Source organism: Triturus cristatus, chromosome 3_1, assembly GCF_964204655.1.
Source record: "Triturus cristatus chromosome 3_1, aTriCri1.1, whole genome shotgun sequence".
Classification (NCBI taxonomy): Eukaryota; Metazoa; Chordata; class Amphibia; order Caudata; family Salamandridae; genus Triturus; species Triturus cristatus.
Window position 1 is genome coordinate 221,828,721 of NC_140583.1, and position 10,732 is coordinate 221,839,452.

At 45.4% G+C, this 10,732-nt stretch overlaps 1 protein-coding gene across 7 annotated transcripts in view; it reads left to right on the plus strand.

The window, feature by feature from the left end:
* ACSBG1 (acyl-CoA synthetase bubblegum family member 1) overlaps positions 1–9,155 on the plus strand; it is a 687,864-nt gene extending 678,709 nt beyond the window's left edge. For all 7 annotated transcript variants that reach the window (XM_085643721.1, XM_085643719.1, XM_085643718.1 and 4 more), the window contains exon 14: positions 8,038–9,155. In XM_085643721.1, the coding sequence (XP_085499847.1) occupies positions 8,038–8,114 (77 nt within the window). In that variant the 3' untranslated portion in view covers positions 8,115–9,155. The remainder of the gene's footprint in view (positions 1–8,037) is intronic.
* The last annotated feature ends 1,577 nt before the right edge of the window (positions 9,156–10,732 follow it).

Genomic DNA, 10,732 nt, shown 5'->3' on the forward strand with positions numbered 1-10,732 from the left:
GCAGTGGTGTTTGGGTAGGAAAGGGGGTTGTGCTGGGGGTAGTGTTTTTGGGTTTAGGGTAGTGCAGTTGTGTTTAGGTAGTGAAGGGGGTCGTGCTGGGTTTAGTGTTTTAGGGTTTAGGGTAGTACAGTGGTGTTTGTGTAGTGTAGGGGCTCATGCTGGCGGTAGATTTTGTGTTTAGGATAGTGCAGTGGTGTTTGTGTAGTGTAGGGGGTCGTGCTGGGGTAGTGTTTTAAGGTTTAAGGCAGTGCAGTGGTGTTTGTGTAGTGAAGGGGGTCGTGCTGGGGCTAGTGTTTTAGGGTTTAGGGTACTGCAGTGGTGTTTGTGTAGTGTTGGGGGTCGTGTTTTAGGGTTTAGGGTCATGCAGTGGTGTTTGGGTAGTGAAGGGGGTTGTGCTGGGGGTAGTGTTTTAGGGTTTAGGGTAGTGCAGTTGTGTTTAGGTAGTGAAGGGGGTCGTGATGGGGGTAGTGTTTTAGGGTTTAGGGTAGTGCAGTGGTGTTTGTGTAGTGTAGGGGGTCATGCTGGTGGTAGATTTAGTGTTTAGGATAGTGTTTGTGTAGTGTAGGGGGTCGTGCTGGGGTAGTGTTTTAGGGTTTAGGGCAGTGCAGTGGTGTTTGTGTAGTGAAGGGGGTCGTGCTGGGGCAAGTCTTTTAGGGTTTAGGGTAGTGCAGTGGTGTTTGTGTAGTGTAGGGGGTTGTGCTGGGGGTGGGTTTAGGGTTTAGGGTAGTGCAGTGGTGTTTGGGTAGTGTAGGGAGTCGTGCTGGTGGTAGTGTTTTAGGGTATTGGGTAGTGCAGTTATGTTTGGGTAGTGGAGGGGGTCTTGCTGAGGTAGTGTTTTAGGGTTTAAGGTAGTGCAGTAGTGTAGGGGGTCATGCTGGGGGTAGTGTTTTAGGGTTTAGGGTAGTGCAGTGGTGTATGGATAGTGTAGGGGGTCGTGCTGGGGTAGTGTTTTAGGATTTAGGGTAGTCCAGTGGTGTTTGAGTAGTGTAGGGGGTCATGCTGGTGGTAGTGTTTTAGGGTTTAGGGTAGTGCAGTGGTGTTTGTGTAGTGTAGGGTGTCGTGCTGGGGGTAGTGTTTTATGGTTTAGGGTAGTGCAGTGGTGTTTGGGTAGTGTAGGGGGTCGTGCTGGGGGTAGATGTGGGGTTTAGGGTAGTGCAGTGGTGTTTGGGTAGTGTAGGGGTAGTGCTGGGGTAGTGTTTTAGGGTTTCGGGTAGTGCAGTGGTGTTTGTGTAGTGTAGGGGGTAGTGCTGGGGGTAGTGTTTTAGGGTTTAGGGTAGTGCAGTGGTGTTTGTGTACTGTAGGGGGTCATGCTGGGTTCTGGTGTTTTAGGGTTTAGGGTAGTGCAGTGGTGTTTGTGTAGTGTAGGGGTCGTGTTTTAGGGTTTAGGGTCATGCAGTGGTGTTTGGGTAGTGAAGGGGGTCGTGCTGGGGGTAGTATTTTAGGGTTTAGGGTAGTGCAGTTGTGTTTAGGTAGTGAAGGGGGTCGTGCTGGCGGTAGTGTTTTAGGGTTTAGGGTAGTGCAGTGGTGTTTGTGTAGTGTAGGGGGTCGTGCTGGGGTAGTGTTTTAGGGTTTAAGGCAGTGCAGTGGTGTTTGTGTAGTGAAGGGTGTCGTGCTGGGGCTAGTGTTTTAGGGTTTAGGGTAGTGCGGTGGTGTTTGTGTAGTGTAGGGGGTTGTGCTGGGGGGTAGATTTAGGGTTTAGGGTAGTGCAGTTGTGTTTAGGTAGTGAAGGGGGTCGTGCTGGCGGTAGATTTAGTGTTTAGGATAGTGCAGTGGTGTTTGTGTAGTGTAGGGGGTCGTGCTGGGGTAGTGTTTTAGGGTTTAAGGCAGTGCAGTGGTGTTTGTGTAGTGAAGGGGGTCGTGCTGGGGCTAGTGTTTTAGGGTTTAGGGTAGTGCAGTGGTGTTTGTGTAGTGTAGGGGGTTGTGCTGGGGGGTAGATTTAGGGTTTAGGGTATTGCAGTGGTGTTTGGGTAGTGTAGGGAGTCGTGCTGGTGGTAGTGTTTTAGGGTATAGGGTAGTGCAGTTATGTTTGGGTAGTGTAGGGTGTCGTGCTGTGGGTAGTGTTTTAGGGTTTAGGGTAGTGCAGTGGTGTTTGGGTAGTGGAGGGGGTAGTGTTTTAGGGTTTAGGGTAGTGCGCCCAACCAGCCACAATATCCGTGGACAAAGGGGATCCTGACTCTTTTGAACGCTCCCCCAATTGAATAATTTGGGTCAAGGGCCCTACCACGTCCAAGACCTATCAATTCCTTTGTTGGGATCCCTCATATACTTGGAGAAAAAGGTACATAGTTTCTCATCAATTTCAGGCGTGTGTGCCACCTTCCCCTTCAGTGAGGGCCTGGGGCATTCTCCCCTCATCCTATTCCTGACCTCCGTTTCAAGGGGTTGATGGATTTTCCCCACCACATACTCTGCCACTTTGGTGTCAGGGGTCCACTCCGCCGACCTAGGATGGTAAATTTGGGTAGGCTCGAACATGTCCGAGTGGACCCCGTCCCCAACCCGGAACTGAGAGGAGTGTGACTCTGGATGCCAGGGACGCCCCAAGTCCTTATCCTCATCAGAGGTGAAATTGTTCTCTGATACACCCTCTCCCTCTAAGGGAAACCCGCCGTTGGGGTCTACAATAGTGACAGCGTCGCAATTTTCTCCGGAATCCTCCTCCTCCCGGCATGGTGCATGTTCTAGCGTTCGCGCATTCTTGAGGAAGGTCTCCGTAAGTTTAACAAATCCTTCCAAGTGCCCCGCGTTATGCATAACGGCCCTTTTATTCCCCATCTGGGAGCTACTGGGACCTGCCACCACCAGATCTGGGTCACTGAACACCCCAGGGATGCTTTTCTCCAGCATATCAACCTGATCCCTAAGAGGAGCCAGCGCCCTAGAAATAGCCAGAGAGAGGGCTTGGTCCACTGCTGGAGGGAGAAGTTGGGGGGTCATTCCTCCTCCACTTCCTGGTAGGATGAGTAAAAAGGGTCTTCTAGAGAAGACATGATAGCAGAAGGTGTGAGCACAGAACAAATGCCCTTAAAATCCTTAAGGCAGCCCCCTCGCCGGTGCTCCAACAGCTGGGCTTTCCCTGAAGCTGTTATAAGAATAGACTGAGACACAATACCAATTACCACCATCAGGTGGCGCTGGTCACTAACGTGGCTGTGTGGGTAAATGACCGCGTAGCGGTGTCAAAATTAGGCGAGGCTTGGTCGGGAATCAAGCGGACACTAAAGGAGTGACCGGATTCCCAAACGCCCATAAAGACCAGCGGGAGCGCTCGACGGAGCTGCCTCACCTGGACCAGACGCGCCTGACAGGATCTCACCACACGCAGAGTGCACAGCAGGAGAAACCGCGAGGGGAAGAACGCTCTCGGACAAGAGCCTGCTGCGCAGGGAATATGAAACAATACCAAGGCAATAATGCTAATAACGTGCACAAGAAACCGCTATACAAACAGCAACAACGTCAGATTAAGCCAAGAATGTAATGAATGCACTTAAATGACGAGCAGTGAAGAAAGAGGTAGCGGAAGGGACGTCACGATATTATATACGATGGACTGTGATATGATTGGACTATAGTTGTCTTGGAGACTACCCCCCTAATGGTTCATGCGTTGTGTAGTCTTTTGTTTAATGATTGTTGTGTTACGTTTTCTTAAACTGCTATGCAAATAAAGTGAGGAAAGATATGCATAATCCTCGCCTCCGTCCTGCCATAGAATTCATTAAACTTTATTCGATCTGATTTAGAAACATAGATCATAAAAGTGTACATAAAAACAGTAAATCCTCTTTCCTAATACAATAAAGCGAGAATTCATTAAAACCAGTAGGTAAAAACGGGTGTTACAAAGCCCGGTTCAGAGCAACTTCAGGTTAAAAGAATCGTAAAGTTCAATGTTTCGCAAGATCAATCTCATGTACTTCGTGCAAAATACACAATAAGGGGTCCAAGTAAGATGTACCGCTCCAATACCTGACCAGTCTGCACTATATAAAACTGCAGAAAAGCTACAAATAAAAAGTGTTTTGCACACTTCTGTCATTGGGCTATATGTGGGCTACATCTGGGTGATATTTGTGCTACGTTTGGGCTCTTTTTTCTCTGGTGGCCATCTTGGGAGACTTATTTGTTATGAGGTTTCCTCATTTTCTCATTTACTGCAGTCTCCTCAGTAGGAAATGCTTTCAGTTTTTTACTTTGATTCCATCAAGAAGGCATTCAGATGTGTCACACATTTGCCATAAATTCAGAATGTTCGCACTCTAGTTGTTCATTAGATCACTGTAGTAAAGCTACTGCTCACCAGGGAGTTAACTGGAAGTCTACTGCTGGTATTGAAAGTGATTGTTTCAGTTTGCATGTCAGAATTTTCTAATGAAATAGAAGAGGATTTGAGATCTCACTTAAAACATGCCCTAACTTTTCTTTCTGCAGCACTAACCATAATTTCTATGGCAAAATGAACCCCCTAATTTTGTTCCTTTTTAAATTAAATGTTTTAAGTGTTACCAGTCTATTCCAATCAAGATGGCTTCAGGTGTGCCATAATTTTGTCATAAGTAAGACTGTTAGCTCTCTAGTTGTTCTTTAGAATACTCTGGGAAGCTGCAGTAGAACACAAAGGCATCAACTGACAGGCTGCTCCTGTTGAAATATAACAGGAAGATATTTGAGATCCTACTTAAAACATGTCCTAATTTTTCTTTCTACAGCACTAACCATAATTTCTATGGCAAAATGAACCTCCTCATTTTGTTCCTTTTTAAATTAAATGTTTTAAGTGTTACCAGTTTATTTCAATCAAGATGACTTCAGGTGTGCCATAATTTTGTCATAAGTAAGACTGTTAGCTCTCTAGTTGTTCTTTAGAACACTCTGGGAAGCTGCAGTAGAACACAAAGGCATTAACTGACAGGCTGCTCCTGTTGAAATATAACAGGAAGATATTTGAGATCTCACTTAAAACATGTCCTAATTTTACTTTCTACAGCACTTACCATAATTTCTATGACAAAATGAAACCCCTGATTTTGTTCCTTTTTAAATTAAATGTTTTAAGAGTTACCAGTTTATTCCAATCAACATGGCTTCAGGTGTGCCATAATTTTGTCATAAGTAAGACTGTTAGCGCTCTAGTTGTTCTTTAGAATACTCTGGGAAGCTGCAGTAGAACACAAAGGCATCAACTGACAGGCTGCTCCTGTTGAAATATAACAGGAAGATATTTGAGATCACACTTGAAACATGTCCTAATTTTTCTTTCTACAGCACTAACCAAAATGTCTATGTCAAAATGAAACCCATCATTTTGTTCTTTTTTAAATTAAATGTTTTAAGTGTTACCAGTTTATTCCAATCAAGATGGCTTCAGGTGTGCCATACTTTTGTCATAAGTAAGGCTGTTAGCCCTCTAGTTGTTCTTTAGAACACTCTGGGAAGCTGCAGTAGAACACAAAGGAATCAACCGACAATCTCTGCCCTTGTTGGATGTACATGATTTACTGAGAATGACAGACTTCATTCTCACATGACTGAGAAAGATAATATGAATTTGCAGAAAATATGCTCTCATTTTAGCTTCAGTTTTCTCTCAAACATGTTCATGATATCCCAGCAGAAGGTTTTTCACAGGGTAAAATCACCTTAGAACACTCCACAATTCCTGAAATTAGTATGGTACCATCAACAAATGAATTCTAATGTAACTAACGTCTGTTATCACCCTTTATAGTTCCCCTTTTGGTAATTACTACAATGCATTTCAATGGGGTACTATCATGTATATTGGTCCCAACATGCCTGCCAGCAATTCCAGGATGAAGTGCTGACAGACAATCAGATCTCACGATGAGATGTGTCATTAGGCTCCGCCCAGATATTGAAACTTTTTCTTTTTCTAATTTCTCATGCACTACTGAACGGATTTACACTATTTAACAACAAGCATTGGCATAGCCAATAGGTCTCGCCTTTGGGACCTTATAAGTGTTTAGCCATGCAACAGTTGCATAACTACATACTTATAAGGTCCCAAAAGCGAGACCTATTGGCTATGCCAATGCTTGTTTCTGTTTATTACTGCTCTGTAGTAATGGCGGCACCCGTGCTTTAGATTTAAGCTAAAGTCGGGTGCCGAGATTGCTTCAAAAGTAAAGAATTGTCTATTTCTTTACTTTTGAAGCAATCTCAGCACCCGACTGTAGCCTAAGATGTTTAAGCTAAAGCACGGGTGCCACCATTACAACATAGAAGTAATAAACAGAAAAAAAAGCTTTGGATTACGGAGAACATCAAAGCGGCCGCGAAAGTGAAAGTGATCGCGATCAAGTGCGGCGCGCGCGCCCGCGCACATGCACTGTAGCTCTAGGCTGGCCATGGTAGCACTTTTTTGAGCCCTCACAAAAAGTCTCGCCAGACCAGCGCATGCGCTGAGTCAGGCGAGACCTAAAAAGGGATCTTTCTGAACCAAGGGCTACCTTTTCGGCAAATTTGGTGTAATTCCGTTCAGCAGTTGGGGCTGTAGCTGTGTCTAAAGTTTCCTATGGGAATTAACATGGAGAAAACACGTTTTGGGACCCCCCTTTTTTCTCGGCCCCCGCTTGCCAAATCACCCCGAAACGTTTAAGATAGGAGCTGACCGGAGCACCCCACGAGTTTTGGAAATTTCGCGAAGATTCGTAAACCGACGCCAAAGTTATTGGGAAAAGAATGTTATAATTTTCCTACGAATAATAGGTCCTAACTATAACTACCTACTGGCAACCGCCAGTAGGTAAAATATATATATATATATATATATATATATATTCCACAACTTAAAGGTGCTGAGGCTAATTCATGGAGCTCAAGCTGCGTTTATTTAAATGCAAAATGTGGTTGCAGGTACACAAACCTGATGTGTTTCGGCGGAATGCCTTTATCATAGTTAAAGAGGTAACCAGACACAGGTGCTTTAATGTCCACGTGACGTAGCTTAGTCCATGCAAGTCCCACAATGCATTATTACTGCCTCTTGAAACTTGCTGTACTGTGGCATCCGTTCCAATATTGCTTAATGGCGTTTTTTTAAAACCACAAAGTATTTCAATTTGTCTTGCTAAAATGCAATGATAAAGTGTCTCATGCAATATAAAATACTTTCTTGACAGCGTTTATTCACCGACCTCATTTTCTGTCCAGCTGCCACATCAAAACTCTTTTCATGCAAACGTGCATTAGTCCGGAATTGCCAGGAAGCAGTGAAAACCTCTCCCTTCTCCCTTTCTTGCCTCGAAAATCACAATCGTTTAGGTGCAATCCTCTTTCAACATGTGGAAGCAAGCAGGTCATGCCCCCCCCATATAACATCTCCAAACAGTCTTCTGTTGACGGGGCCCCCGACCCTGCAGGGCGGCCTCAGCTGACGGGGACAGAAACTCCCGGTAATTAATTCCACACAAAAAGGTGCTGAGGAATACTCACATCTGTTGCTTCCCTTGGATATTAACATGCTTCCTCTCCTCTAGAGGTCTTATTCTATCCATATCCAATAGTGAAATCATGTCATTGGGCAACGTTGGCAGTAGAGATCCTAGAAAAGGAAATATGAAAGCGACCAACATTAGCACCCTGTATGGAATGCTGAGATTGGCTCACCCAATCGGAATGCTAGCACTTATAACTGTTGCATGCTTATACCTAAATTCATTGAGAGAGTGAAGCAAAAAACAGAGCAAATGGGCGCAGTCGACCTGTTTGCCTACCTTTTGTTGGGTAAACTTTTAGGCCCGGGTGTCAATAGCCATGTTGCCCACTCAAACTTTAAAAATGAATAGTTGCTAATTGCTCTTGCTCTCATTCTGCATTTTGCTCAGGCCCATAACTGTGGGGATACCAGTTAATAGCAGTTAGTAACCTCCCCACAGGGCATTAACTGCTATCCAATGCTTTGAGTAGTGACAAAATATGTTGCGACATTCTGTAAATTGCTAGAAAAAAGCTTGTGTCTCAGATCATCAGTCACAAAATACGTGAAGAATTCTATTTTTTTGTCTGCAGGCCCTACAATGAAACTCAGACGGCCAGCGGTTCTGGAAAAGTATAAAGATGAGGTGGAACTGTTTTACGAACCTTAAGTAACAAACATCCTTCTTCAGGCCTTGCCTGGAACCGTTTACGTGAGTTAAAGTCGACTACATTGGCACCTACATCTTCACCAACTGTAGACAGAGAAGAACCGCCAATGAATGAGGAACCCCAAATCTCAAACCATAACAGTCGCATTGCATATAGAAATTGTATGAAGAACCTGTGCTGTAAATACTTACATTTGTTATATATTAACACCATATGTATTTAATTAATACAATTTATTGAGTTTACTAGAAGGTACAATAATTGGTGGCCAGGAAAATATGAGGTACTCTTTGTCAATGTGTTTTCAATGTGTGTTATTATCCCTTGTACGGATTGGCCAATAACCAGTTCAACCACACTTGATATTGGTGCCATTCTACTCTGGTCTAATGTACGTTCTTGCTGTTTTGTCTGAGTGCTTCTCTTATAGAGCTGGACTGTGGTATCATATGAATGCAATTACATATTTCATATACGGGAACGAGAATGGATCAAGTACATTTCAAGAAACTATCCTTGTTAGCGGGACCCCGCCAGTACTTAATTTGTAAATAAATATGTGCCAGGGCTCTCGTCGGGAGGCCACCGCAGCTTGCAACAACCATTGCCCCTACTAGTCTGCCAATGAGAGTAACAACACAACTACTGATAATCACACACCTAGAAGTGTGACATACTAGACTTTTCCAGGCCTCCAAAGGTATAAGAACGGATTGGGTGGCAGGTATTAGTCAATTTAAGGTATACTGAATTAATAAACAATTGATGTTGTGCAGATCTATAAATTAGACCAAAGGTGCCACCAGGTGGCAAACTGTCATAAGTGCTGGTGCTGTCCATTTAGTACCGGTGATGAGCACCGGAAACCTCTGGCTCAAATTAAGCACTGTACCCCACTATAAATACACTGTATTACCATTTTTTAAAATAATTTAGTGTTTTATCCTCTGCTTGTGATCCCCCCGATGCCCAGCTTTGCTGTTTACATTTGTATTACACTTAAGTATCATAACACATTGATAAATTATGTCGTAAATGGATGAAAATGGTCTGTTTTCTTGCTTGTTCTAGTTTTTTTTTCATAAAGTATATATCCTTATTCGGCGGGGTGGGTTTCCTCTTTACAGCTTATTTTGAAACAAAAGAAAACAGGCACAGTTGACCTGTTTGCCTGCCTTTGTTGGGTAAACTTAAGTCCTGGTGTTAATAGACATGTTGCCCACTTAAAGGCTAAAATAATAGTCACTAATTGCTCTTGCTTTCATTATTTTTTTTAAGTCCTCATTTATCCACAATATGCTTTGAGTTCAAGAAAAGAGTGCACCAACCAACTCAAGTAGCAAGATATTGTATATCCCCGGTCACTCCACGAAAGAGAGAAAGATAATATATGTCACCGGGTCGACAACTTTAGCCTCTTGGTTGGCGACTAACACCTAGGTGCCGATCACGATCCGTTAAAAACCGGGTACGAACCGTCGGACGGAGCATATTCTCCGTCCGACGCGTACCCGGTCGTCAAAATCTACCAACATGGAATTACGATTCGCACGGAAACACCATTTCCGTACGAATCGTACAAAACCCCGACCGACCAAAATAAACATACAAATGCGATCCGGGAAAGCGCCGACCTGATGTCGGGATGCACGCAGCCTGCCATTCACGAACCAGGAATTACGATTCGCACCGACGTCATCCCGCACGGTGAATATTTTCCGGCAGCCAAAAACTGCCGGGAAATCAGGACGACGCGAACAAGGAGTACCAGTACGCGACGGACAGACAGGACGACGCGAACAAGGAGTACCCGTACGCGACGGACAGACATGGACCCGAACCTACGTGTCATCCCGGCCCTCATAGCAGTCGACCTCCTCTACAGGTTACGACGCAGACGCCGCAGAAGGTCAGAACAACTAAGGGAGGGGGGAAAGGGGGGGGGGTGGCAGGACCAGGGCAGGCCACAAAACCCCCACCAAAGTCACACAGCACACATGCCCTGGACATACCTGACCCTCAGGCCCTGGTCACTACGAGGGGGTGGGGGCGTGTCCAGCTAAGCCAGCGACCGCCACAACGGAAGTTCTTGATGATGCGAACCGGCAACACAACCAGACAGGTATGTCCCGTACCCACGCCTTAAGAGCGTGGGTATGAGTCGTACCACGCCCACACCTACGTCACCCCAACAATGGCGGGACGGCTCGTACCCACGTGGCAAAGGCCTGGGTACGGCCCGCACAAGCATCACATAGTGTGGGGACAGATATGTACGGACCGTACCCCCACCCCGTATGCATGGAGCGTACCCCCAACCCCAACAGTGTAAGTACGACACGTACCCCCACCCGCGTATGCAAGGAGCGTACCCCCCATGCCAACAGTGTAAGTACGACCCGTACCCCCACCCGCGTATGCAAGGAGCGTACCCCCCATACCAACATTGTACGTACGACACGTACCTTCACCCGCGGACGTATGGAGCGTACCCCCCACCCCAACAGTGTAAGTACGACACGTACCCTCACACGCGTACGTATGGAGCGTACCCCCAACCGCAACATTGTAAGTACGACACGTACCCTCACACGTGTACGTATGGAGCGTACCCCCA